This window comes from Suncus etruscus, chromosome 16 (assembly GCF_024139225.1).
Source record: "Suncus etruscus isolate mSunEtr1 chromosome 16, mSunEtr1.pri.cur, whole genome shotgun sequence".
NCBI classification, from domain to species: Eukaryota; Metazoa; Chordata; class Mammalia; order Eulipotyphla; family Soricidae; genus Suncus; species Suncus etruscus.
In genome coordinates this window covers 60,851,599-60,866,442 of record NC_064863.1, presented here as the reverse complement: position 1 = coordinate 60,866,442, position 14,844 = coordinate 60,851,599, and the positions used below count along the sequence as shown (strand labels likewise).

General features: G+C 33.5%; 1 protein-coding gene across 2 annotated transcripts in view; it reads right to left on the bottom strand.

Moving 5' to 3' along the window:
* The window catches only part of SLC4A4 (solute carrier family 4 member 4), a 468,271-nt gene that overhangs the window by 114,009 nt on the left and 339,418 nt on the right, over positions 1-14,844 (bottom strand). For both annotated transcript variants that reach the window (XM_049789908.1, XM_049789909.1), the window contains exon 12: positions 13,131-13,305. In XM_049789908.1, coding sequence (XP_049645865.1) covers positions 13,131-13,305 — 175 coding nt within the window. The remainder of the gene's footprint in view (positions 1-13,130; positions 13,306-14,844) is intronic.

Genomic DNA, 14,844 nt, shown 5'->3' with positions numbered 1-14,844 from the left:
GTCATGAGGAGGAAGTGGTGTTGAATGGAGGTAAAGAATTATATATGAAACCTATTAGCAATAGTACTGTAAACTACAAATTTATAAGTATATTAAAAAGCACCTCTTTTAGAAGACTGGTGGGAAGGAAATAGGAGTGGGGGGGGCAATGGTAGAGAGAAGTGGGCATTGGTGAAGAGATTAGTGTTGAAACATTGCAAACCGAAATCCAACCATGAATAATTTGTAATTTTATGGGAATATTTTTTTTAATGTTAAATAAAAAGAACTGGCAGTCAGGAAAATCTTGTGTGTAGATTCAGTTCTGCATTCAAACAGCTAATTATCTTGAAAATGTCACTGAACCTTCATCAATTTTAGTATCTTCTTGTAATAGAAAAAACATCAAATGAATAAAAATATAGCATGATTCTGGAATGTGACAATCTCAAGATGTCACAAACATCAAGTTTATAGAATCAGTGGCTAAGCAAGTTATTTAATCATGCTATTCCTTATGTAGTTAGTAAACACATTAGATTAGAGAATGTGTAAAAATACAACATAATTATCCCTAGAAAGATAACAAATTTTCTTTTTTTTTATAAATTATCTTTATTTAAACACCGTGATTACAAATATAATTGTAGTTGTATGATTACAGTCATGTAAAGAACACCCCTTCACCAGTGCAGGATTCCCCACCACCAATTTCCCGGATCTACCTACTCCCCACCCCACCACACCTGTACTCAAGATAGGCTTTCTTTTTCCCTCATTCATTCACATTATTATGATAGTTTTCAGTGTAGTTATTTCCTCTAACTGCACTTATCACTCTATGTGGTGAGCTTCATGTCATGAGCTACACCTACATGGGGAAGATGGGGGGAAATAAGGGTTGGGACTGAGGCAGTAAAATATTAGAAATGAGATTTGTAGGGCAGTGTCAAGGTGGATACAAGATGAATGTTATGGATATATAAAATATATGCATACAATACTATCAATAGGAAAACAAGGAGAAAAAATTCCAGTGACTGTCTCAACATAAACTAGTGCTAGAATGGCCCCACCCTCCTCCCAAAGTGCATTCCCATTAGTGTAGGGAGAGGTAGGGGGGGAAGCCTGAGGACCACTAAGATTCCACCTGAACCCACTTCTGGCCATCTGAGCTGGCACCCAGGGAAGGCCTGGAGTCAGGGGAAAAAGGACAAAGATGACTGGGGGCCTGCCAAGCTTCCCAGCACTCCCCAGGCTAGGGAGAAGGGCTCCAGTATGGGGCCTCCCCAAACCCCATAACCTGGCAAGAGCTGGTCTTCAATCTGTAGAAACATACAGATTAAGCATTAAGATAAAAGATTGATTAAAAGGGCTGGGGCTGGAGAGACAGTACAGTGGGTAAGGTGCTTGCCTTGAATGCAGCTGACCTGGGTACTATCCTAAGCATCCCATTTGGCCCCCCTGACCTCAGGAGTGATAACCTGAGGTCAGAGCCAGAGATAAGTCCTGAGTACCTCCATGTGTAGCCCAAAGAACAAACAAAAAAAAAAAAAAAAAAAAAAAGATGAGAAGGTTAAACTAGATTACTAATGGCTTTCCAGGTGATGCATATGTAAAACACGTATGTTGTACAGCAAGTAATGCCAGAATTTAAACCCCATTTCCACCATTTACCAAGCACTCTGGAATATCAACTATTACCTGTAAATAAGTAACTATTACATAGATTGATTATATGTATTAAATAACCTAATAATATAAAAGACCTAAAGTAGAAATATAAATTGAAAGCTCTTTATGGGGCCAGAGAGATAGCATGGAGGTAAGGCATTTGCCTTGCATGCAGAAGGTCGGTGGTTCAAATCCTGGCATCCCATATAGTCCCCTGAGCCTGCCAGGAGCAATTTCTGAGCATAGAGCCAGGAGCAACCTTTGAGTGCTGCCTGGTGTGACACAGAAACCAAAAACCTATAAAGAAAACTCTTCTCTTTGCTGCTTATAATTTGCTTCTTGTCAGTCTCTAATTAAATTCTTTCTTCAAAAGCAGGATACTGAGCCTTCTAAAGAAAAAGAAAAGGCCAGAGAGATAACACAGTGGGGTAGGGCATTTGCCTTGCATGCGGCTGACCCAGGTTCAATCCCCAGCATCATATGGTCTCCCGAGCACTGCCAGGAGTTACCCATGAAAACCATCAGGTGTGGCCAACAACAATAAAAAAATGGAACAGACCTCAAGAAAAGTGGGAATGAACATTTTCTTTACATTTTCATTGTTTCTCAAAAAAATTTCAAATCGGCAGAAGTCATAAAGGATAAGACATTAGCATTTTATAGAAAACTTGTTTATTTTCATCTTTCGTGCTACAGAATCAACTTCAATAAACTTAAAACAGTTTATTGTTTGCTATTGTTGTTGTCTTTTAAAGTTTATTTTCTATTAAAGATGGGTTTTTCTATGTGTAAATATTCTTATATTTTATGGATTGTGTCCTATTTATCATATTATGTTCGCCATCAAATGGCTAATGATCCCTAGCCATCTAAATGATTTCAATCCATAAACCCACTTGGGAGCTTCAATTTCATGCTGAAAATCTGTTTGTTTTCAGTGCACATTGTCCATTCACTTGCTTTATTTCTTTATATGAGTGAGATCTATGATATGTAATTGTTTTACTTTACAGTAGTAAAGTAAAATTCTGCATTCAAAGTAATTTTTCAACATATTTTTTACTTGCGGGTGAATTTAAGCCCTAGATGGCCTCTTTTTACAAATTATCCAACTATCAACAGAAATTCCCCACAGTAATTAAAAAAAGCATTAAAAAAACAGTAAATTGTTTTAGCTCAATCATGATTACAACACCAGAAGTTTGCATCTTTTAGCTACCTGTAATGAAGTTTGCCAGGGAAATCATATCTATTAAGGATCAGGTAAAACATTCACTTCAAGATAGACAAACATTAAAATTTTTAATAGTGAATTATCAACTATAACATAATTTCAGTACAATATATCCAAATAACACTAAAGAACTACCTGTTTTTGTATGTATCCTTAGTATTAAGAAGTTTACTATAAAAAAAAAAAAAAAAAAAAAAAAAAAAAAAAGAAGTTTACTATCTGAATTAATAATTATTATCCTCTTTAATTATTATCAATTTGAAAAAAGTGGTATAACTACCTAAAGAATCAAAACATTTTCTACTTAACAATTTTTAATGAAATAAAAAATAAGATATTTTTGTGAAAAAAGGATAAGCACTCAGTGATATTACTGTTATATTTTAAATCCAATTTTAAAACATACTTAAATGTTTATGATTATAAAAAGATCACTTTTAGCTGAGGCTAGTGGTAATCTATATAAATTTTGTAGGATGTGGAATAACAACATTAAATTTCTCTAGATGAGTCTTTGAACCTGAAATTTAGCCAAGAAAAATGATGCAGTCTAATGCTATTTAAACATGGCTATTGAAAATAAGCAATCAGATCTGAATTATCTGCAGGGGTTTTGATGACATATCCCAGCATAAGCCAAGCAACAAAAATAAGTGGAGAAATGATGCAAGAATCTTAATCAAATTTGGGTCATGTGAGCATTAACTGGGAAGCTTACTTAAGAGAAAAATAAATACTGGTTATTTATTCTTTGAGTAATTAACTCATAATTTCTAAAGATCAAGATAAAGTGGCAGCATCAATATTTTTTAAAATTCCCCAGTGGGTGGCCGGAGAGATAGCATGGATGTAGGGCATTAGCTTTGCATGCAGAAAGATGGTGTTCGAATTTTGGCAACCCATATGGTCCCAGGAGCTGCAGGGAGCAATTTCTGAGCGTAGAGCCAGGAGTAACACTTGAGCGCTGCTGGGTGTGACCCCCACCCCCAAAACAAATTCCCCAAGTAATTCTTGTGTGACCCAAATTTGAAGTACTTCTATTCAATACATCTCCTTTGTTCAAAATAAGAATCATCTGCTAGCATGATTAATAGAATGATATTGAATTCTACAGATCATTCATCTGCAAAGGGAAAGAAAGGAAATACAAAACGCATTTCTTATTTTACCTAGATAGTTACAACCTATAATTTAATGATTCTGTCCTAAAATATGACAAATAGCAAATTCTTATTTTTGTCTACTCTGCCTAAAAAAAGTGTTCCAAAGCCAACCACAACAGAATTGATACCGGTGTCAACAACAAGCTACACACAGAAGGGACCACTTATACTAGCAGTCTGGGGGCGGGGGGTGGGGGTGGGTAAAGGAGGGACAATATGGAATGCATGCTGGGAACAGGAGTGGAGGGAGGACAACATTGGTGGTGGGAATGCCCCTGATTCAATGTCACTATGTACCTAAAACACTACTGTGAAAGATTTGTAATTCACTTTGGTCAAAATAAATATCATTAATAAAAAAGTGGTTTGTTTTCATAAAAAAATTTTTGTTAATACTTACCATCAGAAACTGAAAAAAGCAAAAAGACTTTAAAAACATATAGTATCTTCATCATTGAAGAAAAGTATCGATCAAAAAATCTCTACCAAAGTACATCAATAGCAAGTCTAATGGATAGGCAAGAGTGAGAGTACATAACATTTTTGATTGAAAATTTATACATATATATAAAATCTTAAGTGTCCAGACTTTAAATTAAATACTATAAAAATAAATTTCAAAAAATAGACGGGTAAATAAAAACATAAAATCTAATATACAAGTAAAATATTTTTATAATATTAAAATATAAAAGCCTCTAAGTAAAAGAAACTATAAAAAGCTGATGATTTTAGGTACAAAAAAAAATCTGAAACCTATACAGCAAAAGTCATAGTACAATAAGATTAAAAGATCTAGGTAAAGTATATCTGTGACAAGCAAGAAAAAACATCTTTATTATACAAAGTTCTGACAAGTTAATGAGAAAATACCAAAGTACCCAAAGTAAGATGCATCAAATAAGTAAATATATAAAAATATAAAATAAACAAAAATAAAGAATATGAATATTGAAAATATAAATATTATTTTAGTTCTTAAATTTAAAAGAAAGTTAAATTGACTAAGAATTACCATCTCAATGTACAGAATTACAAATTTGAGAAGATAGGTCAAATTTTTATTTTCACATGTAAGCAAATGTATATACTCTTGTCTACTACTTTTAGAAGTGTATATTACTTGGGCCCGGAGAGATAGCATGGCTATAGGGAGTTTGCTTTGCACGTGGACAACATAGGACTGAACCTGGTTGGAATCCCAACATTCCATATGGTCTCCCAGGCAGGGGCTATTTCTGAGTGCAGAGTCAGGAGTGACCCCTGAGCACTGCTGGGTGTTGACCCAAAAAAACAAAAAAATAAAAAAAGAAGTATTTTTAAGTATATCCTTTGTGAGTTAGGACAATTTACATTAGAAATTAAGATAAAAATAAAATGAGCATATGTTATAAGATTCTTCCAGTAATTTATTCTAAGTAAATAATTGCAAATAAGAACATTAGTCAAGAGCAATGGATTTACTCTGACTACCACTGGATGTGATCCTGTCCTCCAAAAAAAACCCAAGAAAACTGACTGATGGGGACTTATTAAAGAAATTACAGCATATGAGTAATGTATATGCTATATAGTAGCATCAAAATGTATACTCAATATGTTAAGTAAAATAGAAAGGGCTCCATAAAATGCTTTTTATGATCCAGCATGTATATGATAATCTTTTTGACAGTATCTTTATCTACCAAAACTGTACCAAATAAACTAGAATTTTTCATTTTTTGATATAAATCAACCTGCTCAAATTTCTATCCTTTCCAAATTATCAAGAAATTAGAGTTGTTAAAGTCTTTTTCCATAAGAAAAAAAGACTAAAAAATTCTAGTAACATAAACAGAGACAAATAATTTAATTAATTAATTAATCAAATTTAATTAGTTGATTGATTAATTAATAATTTATTCCTAATGAGACAAAGTATTTAAAATTTCTTACTGATAAATAGCCACAATACCTGGGAGCAAGTAAGCAAAGCAAAAAGCCTTTTTATTTAGTCACTAAATAAGATACTAATATTGTCTTTATAATAATTTTGTTTTTGTAACAAAATCATTCCAATAGTCTACACATAGCTATCTTTGAATGTGGAATATTTCTGAAAGATTAGCATGTGAAAATAAAATGTCCAGCTCAAGAAAGAAATAAACTTTGATGGCAAAACTGTAACATTTAGATAAAACTGAAATACTATACAGTCCTCACTATAGTTAAATAATTATCAATATGCCTTTTAATATCTTGTAAAAAATTACAAATGATAAACTTGTAAAGAGTATCTATCTTATCTAGGAATTGCAAATGTGAATAAGAAATGAAACGTTTCCAACTTACGCAAATTGATTAAATATTCTCAGCACAGCAGAGTACATTAAAATAAATCCTCAAATTTAGAGATGCTAGCTATAAATGTCTCTTATTATGACACAAGTTCCTTAAAATGTGCTCTGTAGTTGCTATAAATATCATGAACATTCACAGAATTCTACAAATCTCACTGCGGATCTTTTACAATAAAGATTGGTGAAAACAAGATTATATTTACTCCCCAAAAAATCTTTAAATGACTTTTTCACCAAGACTTCACTCTAGATTATGTTCAGTCATTCACAATCAGCCATGCTGACATAAAATCTTTTGTTGTTCCATACAATTAGAGGACAATTTTGAAATAATGCCAAGACTGCCACAAATATCAAAAAGTACTCTATTATTTTCTTTCTTATAAACTAAACAGTCTATAAATATTTTCTGGTTCAGTTTTATATTACAGATTTCATTTGGCCTATACCTTGAAAGAGAAATCCATAAAACATAATAAATTTGGTGATGTATATTATAGTATAAGTCATCAATAAGTAATAATTTAATTAAAAATAAATGAATGATAGAACAGTATATACATTTTCTCATTTAGCAACCTGAAATACAAACACAATGTAGTGAGTTGGCCACATATTCACAGGATTTTAGTCTTGGAAAAAACATGTTTTTAGGATGGTATAACTGAAAAGTTCTTGCTTATTTCACAATGGCAATGGAATCCGAGCATTTTTGTTATTGGACTTAGTGAAAAGAATAATTTGATACTGCACAATTGCTGAGCCTCAGAATGCTTATTCTTTAGTCTTTTGTGACTGAGGTCTAAGTATAGAAAATAGTATAAAGTGAGATCCTATATGAATATAAGGTTTAAAACTTGGCAAAGTATTTCAGTGACCTCCCATAAGTCCAAGCTAAAAAATTAATAAAAAATCTAGAAATAAACCATTAAAGCCTCAGATTTTTTCTCAGAGCACCAATTGATATATATATATATATGGAATATATATTGAAATATATACATTCTCAGACCACCAGAATGCCAATAAATATATATGGCATAACTCATAATACATTTATCTGACCTTTATAATTTATTATTCTTGGGTTTACTGAAGTCTTAATTGTTTTGTTTGGAATACAGTTACATGAGAAATAATCATGTCTTTCCTAAGATGACCTAATAATGTATATACTCATATATGTACATATGTATATAGCTTGTTATTGTTATTAAATATTAACTAATTATATAAGTATTATATTTAAATGTAAAATATGTGTGAAGTAAGTATTGTATAAATAGGTATTAATTTATATACATGAATGCTGAAATAAGTGCTTGAATGTAATTCCTTTTCTTTGAGCGGCCAGACCTCCTGAACAGAAGCTGACAAAAAGACTTTGTTAAAACAACAGCAATGCAGTGACTCATCTGTGTTTTCACAACATGTTTCTACCCAGCACCCCTGTCTATTGTAGCCTGACAACAAAGGCCCTATGTGAACCCATCTTGAGTTGTCTGCCTTTAAAACCAAGGACACTATTCTCAAGTGACTCATTTTAGCTACATGTCTTTTGAGAATAACCACTGTCACATTTATGAAGCTAAGAGATATCAAGATTATTTCAGGTTATACCAGTGCTTGAATGCTTAGTCTTAATCTAGTGGTTAGAAAGCCAAAAGAATTCACAGGACTTACACTAAATAAGTCAGTCTTGATAAAAATCCTACTACTGATATTTATTGAATGACTACTTACAGAAAAAGAGCACTTTATCAATCATAGAATCTGTATAAGTACTCTCAATGTAGATTCTTGCAATTTTGGCCAATTTAATTGTATTGACTGCCACACAATATATATTCATAAATATTTTCAAAGAAATTAAAAAACTTTTGTCATAGAATGGTGAATGACCTGGCTCATTGCCAAATTCACAAACATTTTGTTGTTTAGATAATAAGGGAAGAAGACATAGACTTATACTACTAGCAGCAAAACAATATAATTTATGTACATACTTTAAGTTTTCAAATATTCTTTGTCAAATTAAAGTATCCCATTCTCTTGTCCTTAAATAAATAAAATCATAGATCATTCTTCTAAGTATATATTATTATAAGAAAATACAATACAATGACTATAGGTAAAAATGTTCATACTCATATTAAATACTAAAAAATTATAAACTATAATTATCATTAGTGATTAAGTTTGGGACTATTATGTATGTAGTAGTCTGTTTATTTAAACAAAGTATTTTAGATCTAGAACTCCAGTTCTTAGATTCATACATCTACATATAAATATCTTGAAAATTAACACTCAGTGTTTCTATTATCTAATATTACTTATACAAGTACCAATTGAAGTATTACAGCAATAAGCTTTTGAAGTGAGTGTAGAACATGTTTATATTTCCATCAGAGAAATTTTGAGTGGTGGTGGTGGTGGTGTGGGGAAACTCTCAAGCAATGATTACAGAACTCCTATAAATACTAAGCCAACAAGTAGCTGTTCAAAGCAAGGGCTTAGGGATGCAGAGCTATGTGAACTCAGCAATGCAGAGGGAGGCTTCCAGGATCTTACAAAAAAGAACAACAAAAAACAAAAACAAACAAACAACAACAACAAAAAAAAACCACTGAAGGATTTCAAGACTAAAATCAGGGAGTGAGGGAGAGGGAAAAAAGAGAAAAAAAGAAAATACCAGGGATTAAATAGGAATTGCATCTTAACCCCTGTACTATTGTACTCTCTCAGCCCTTCATCAGAGAAACTTTTAAAATAGCTACAATGAATTTATCATTGGAGGTTACAAAATCTATTTATAAGCAAATATCCTACATGCAGCTGACCCAGGTTCAGTCCCTGGCACTTGATATGCTCTGTGCCTTAACAGGTATGATCTCTGAACAAACAGACAGGAGTAAATCCTGAACAGTGCAAGTTTTTCCCTCCCTCAAATTTAGTAATAAAATGATTTAACTACATCTGGTAGATTCCCCTCTAGTTTTCAAGAAGTTTGAATATATTCTTAAATGGCCATTTAAAGAACCAAGATCCTAATGCTCTGAAAGTACTTATGTTTTTCATGGTCTTCAAATCCAGAAACTCTGTTTTCCTAGCGAGGCCCTTTCCATGTTATTTATAATAAAAAAGAACCATAGTATTAATTAAATTACTGTACAAAAGACTCCTTTGCCAAATTTATTCCTATGCTAAGTTCTTTCCCACATCGAGAGTTTCATCCTCTTTGTCCTCTACTTTCCAATAAACTTTTCTACATTCTAAAAAAATTAATTAAATAAAGAATCCTTTGCTCTCCCAGGAGCTATCATCTGAAAATTTACCTATTTCAAGAATCAAGAAGTCTTTATCAGACTGCTAGCTCATCTCAGAGTACTTTAAATCTGAACCCTATGAGGTTGAAAAGGAGTTCATTCAATCTTAAAAGCAATAAGATAGCAATAGAAAGTCGTATGTCTCCATCTCGATTAAAAAAAAAAAAAGAGAGAGAGTTCATGTGAAAAAGTGCTTAAAGTTATCTTCTCAAGAAAGTTGCTAAGGGGCCGGCAAGGTAGCACTAGAGGTAAGGTATCTGCCTTACAAGCGCTAGCCAAGGAAGGACCGCGGTTCAATCCCCAGGGTCCCATATGGTCCCCCAAGCCAGGGGCAATTTGAGCACTTAGCCAGGAGTGACCCCTGAGCATCAAACGGGTGTGGCCCGAAAAACCAAAAACATAAAAAAAAATAAATAAATAAAAAGAAAGTTGCTAAAAGGGCCGAAGTAATGCACAGCGGTTAGAGCGCTGGTCATGAATGCAGCTGACTGGTTTGATCCTCTGTATCCCATTTGGTCCCAGGGCCTGCCAGGAGTAATTTCTAAGCACAGAGCCAGGAATAACTCCTGAATAGCACCAGTGTGGCACAAGAACAACAACAACAAAAAAAATTTTGTCTTTGGGTCACTCCTGGCAGCGCTCAGGTGCTACTCCTGGCTCTACACTCAAAAATCGACCCCGGCAGACTCGGGGGATCATATGGGAGGCAGGGATTCGAACCACCTACCTTCTGCATGCAAGGCAAACACCTTACTTCCATGCTATCTCTCCGGCCCCACAAAAAAAATTTTTTTTTAAATAGTTGCTATATATTTTGAAAGAAAAAAAAATTGTTATTGCCCTTCAAAATCACAAGGTTTTGTTAGTTTGTGGCTGCCTCTACTATTTTTTACATGCTGGCATCAGGATACCTCTTTCCAGTTTTTTCTTTTTAATCATGTGTTTTCTTAATGATCTGCTTAGTCACCATTATGCCAGTCATTGCTATGCTAATGTCATGTGATTGTTGGCTGAGAAATATTTGCCTAATGTGAGTAGGGATCAAGTTTTAAGAAAACACTATTACTGATACCTTGCTACAACTTTACTGTATTGATTACTATAATCACTCATTACTTTATTCATTACTGCTTTATGAATAGGAAAAATAGAATGAAACCGTCTTGATAAACTTCATATCTATATCCTATCAAACATGATCTGTATTCTTCATGCTACAGATTTCTTTTTTTGTTGTTATTTTTGTTGTTTTTGAATGGGGATCCGAGCGGGACTCCTCCCAATCATTCTAGGCCAACTAAACTGGAAGTTCAATCTAAGGGCCTGAGGATGTGGTGCTTCTCAGGATCTGCAGTGCCGGATATAACTTCAGCTACCTTGGCAGTGCTGATGGTCTTTATGGCCATACCCAGTAGTGTTTGGGGAATTCAGGGGCTGTACCAGTTATGCTCAGGCGGGACTATGTGGCACTCAGCTCCTTGCAAGTTATGCCCTTAACCCTTGAACCATACCTCTGGTTTCTATTATTTTTGTTAATCAGTCGCTAATATTGAAAAATATCCCAAAGATTTCACATAAAAAAATTTTTTTATATGGGGCCAGAGCAGTGGGGCAGGGTGTAAGGAGTCTGCCTTGCACGCACTAGCCTAGGATAAACAGCGGTTCGATATTCCAGCGTTCCATATGCTCCCCAAAGCCAGGGATGATCTCTGAGCGCATAGCCAGGAGTAACCCCTGAGCGTCACCGGGTGTGACTGAAAAACATGTTTTCCTATTTATATTAAAAAAAAAAAAGAATGATGCAACATTGTGCACATGTGAATTACAGCAAAACCAAGTGGTAAATGCCTACTCCTATAGGATATGAGCTTTTAAACATCATCTTAGTCTCTAGTTATCAGACAAACAACCAAGCCAAGTGGAAAAGTGATGTGGACAGTCTTTGTTTCAAACATTTGACAATAAATTATATGACTTTTAAGAGGCCTCAGGAAACTCCAAATTTAACTGTCATCTCATTACAAATGTCTGAGGAAGCATGAAAGAATCACCTGAAGAATCAACAACCATCAAAATAGAAATAATATTAAATGATATTTAAGTATTAGTTTCAGGGAATTATCTACTAAGCAATAGAGAAGCAATAAGATTAAACAAAAAGTCTTAACAAGCTACAATACAACTGTTCAAAGTAATTTATCTCACAATTTTCATCTTATCTTTGGTTTTAAATAAATATAAAACATAAGTGTGCCCAAGAAGAAAGAAAAGTAGAAAAAAGTGGGGCTGGAGCAATAGCACACTGATAGGGCATTTGCCTTGCATTCAGACAACCCCAGGACAGACCCGGGTTCAATACCCAGCATCTCATATGGTCCCCCGAGCCTGCCAGGAGCGATTTCTGAATGCAGAGCTAGGAGTAACCCCTGAGCACCACTGGATGAGGCCCGAAACGACCCCCCAAAAATTAAATTAATTAATTAAACTAAAAAAAAAAGGAAAGTAGAAAAAGGGAAGCATTTCAAATGAACCACATATTTAAAAAGAACAAGCTATCAGGAGCACTTATAAAAGTCATATATGTCAACCAGTAGAATTAGTAAAGATGAACATTTTAAAAAGGATGTGAATATGTTTTTTACATAATAATATCAGCTTCATTCACTACCAGGCACCTGTTAAATGCCTATTTTTGCTGAGTGATTTGATCAACTGAAATCAGCTTTGTTCACATTTTCTAATTGCATTTAGGGGAAATAGTCTAATAAGTTAAAATATAATTAATTTCATGTAAAACAGGCAAATACCTCCATCAAAGTAAGCGAAGATTTATATAGAATAAAGTAAATCAAGTAAATAAAAATCTATATAAATTAATTAAATCTAGAATCTTCACAGCTTAATAATTTAGGTATAGAAGAAACAACTCTTGGTTTGTGATCATGGAAGCCAAGTTCTGTGGATAGAAATCGATGGATACATACACAACCTTAACCAAATCACTCAATGGCTTAGTAGCTGTTCATGTATAAAATGAAGTTTTATATCCCTTCCTTAATTTTAACAGTACATGGTCTGTAGATTCAAGATAGTGGAAGATCTAATAAGACTTACGACATGCACAAAATGTAAGCAGCTGATAGGCATTTGCCCAAATAGGATTGTATATCCTCATTTCCTTCCCTTATTTTCCCCACTTGTGACTCAAGCCAGATTTCATCAAGCTATTTTTGTAATTACTAAAATCTGGAAATACAGCAGCGGGCCAGAAGCAAAGTAAAATGCAGCATCCAGCAAAAGAAAGAAAATCATGCTGAGTAACTGAAAGGCCATCTGCTTTTAGCTGAGCTGTAGGGGTGAGGAAGGCAATCTGGGATGTACTATTTGTGTCTTTTCCTAAAACCAGACCCACCTGCATGTTGTCAGTGGCATCCCCAAGCAGTCCTCCAAAAGTGATAGCATTAGTTACAGTTGCCAGATAAATGAAAAGAATTGCTGAAAGTGCCTGAATATTTAAAGCATCATAAAAATCACTGGCAAAAAATGGTGCTTTCCTTTTTATATCCTTAATTAGTCCACCACAGAACCTGGGTAGGAAGAAAGCAAACATAAGACAAAACAAAACAAATCACGATCAGATTTACCAAGATTAACTATTAAACCACAAATAATTTGTATTTAAAGTGATTGAATCAATAATAAGCTATTATTTTCCTTCTTATAATAAAAGCAAAAAGAATAATTTTTCTCAATCTATTTTTGATGACTAAATTAAATATTGAATTTCCTAAGACCAGATAAGGTTTTTTAATGATACTAAGTTGTATAGAAATTAAAAATTATCACTGTCTAAAGAAAAATATCCAAATGTGTCAACAAATAAGGCTCTTTTATTATCTTGACATTACTTACTTTTAGACCTCACTTATTTATTTATGCAATCATTCACAGATCCACTACCAAAAAAAACCATTTTGAGTCTTGTGAAATGTCCCAAATTATTCTGTGAACTACAGATACAAAAGTGAAATGAGTATCTGTGTGTGGAAAGGGGGAGAGCAAAGGTAGGAAGGTATCTGACTGCATCAGGTTAATTTTGGGTTGGAAAACAGACTAAATATGTAAAATGAATGATGCTACAATTAAATTTAAAAGAAAATTAATTGGAGAGGAGGGTTATTACAATCAAGAGGAGAAACAGTTGAAATACAAGAGTGGTCAAAACAGGACTCCTGAGCTGATGATGCTGGGATAAGGACTTGAAGGAAATAAGAAAATTAATCCAGCTGGTATGTGGTACAAAAGCACTGCAAGGTAAGTTCCATTAGAAAATTTAACAGGGCAGCTAATTTCTGCATCCATCATCCAACAGCTCAGACTTCCTTACATTGCCAGTTTCTTTTATTCCTCGGTGTTCAACCCCCTTCTAAAATATTGATCTTGCAGCTCTCTACTACTGGCTATCAGACTTAGTCAGACTACCTGCTAATAAATCTCTCTCTTAATGTGCAAAAATAAATAAATAAAGTAAAATAAAAGAATTGTATTTCTATCTCTCTGGTTGTCTACAGGACCTTAGCTGCCTACTTCAGCTTTCTTAGTGAATGAAGGACTACACATGTTCAGAGACATAAATCAGTCACTCTCCAAAAAAAAAGGTAAACTATGAAAGAATTATATTATAATCTTATTAAAGAAGTTGATTCCTAGACTTCATATTTGTAGAAAATGCAAAATATATTTCTAATAGAAAAGTTCTTACAAAACAATTCCTAAAAATGTGAGGAATTTTTAAATTTATGTTTTTAGAAGGAAGTAGATAAAAACAATGTTGTTTAATATGGAAGACAAATCCAAGTGAGTTATCAGGGGAAAAAAATATCTTCATTTCTTCACATTCAACTACATGCTAAAATGACATATTTAAAGTTTTAATATCTTGAAGGTTTTTAAATATATCTTGAGCTAAAATTACTTAACCAACAATGAAGCTATAGATCCTAACAGTATAAAAAGGAAGAATTATTTTGAAAGATATTAATCTGAACAATACTGGGAACCTGCTTCCCAAATGCAAACCAAGAGAACAGTGATTCTGAGTTCCTCTTTTCTATAGTACATTGCCT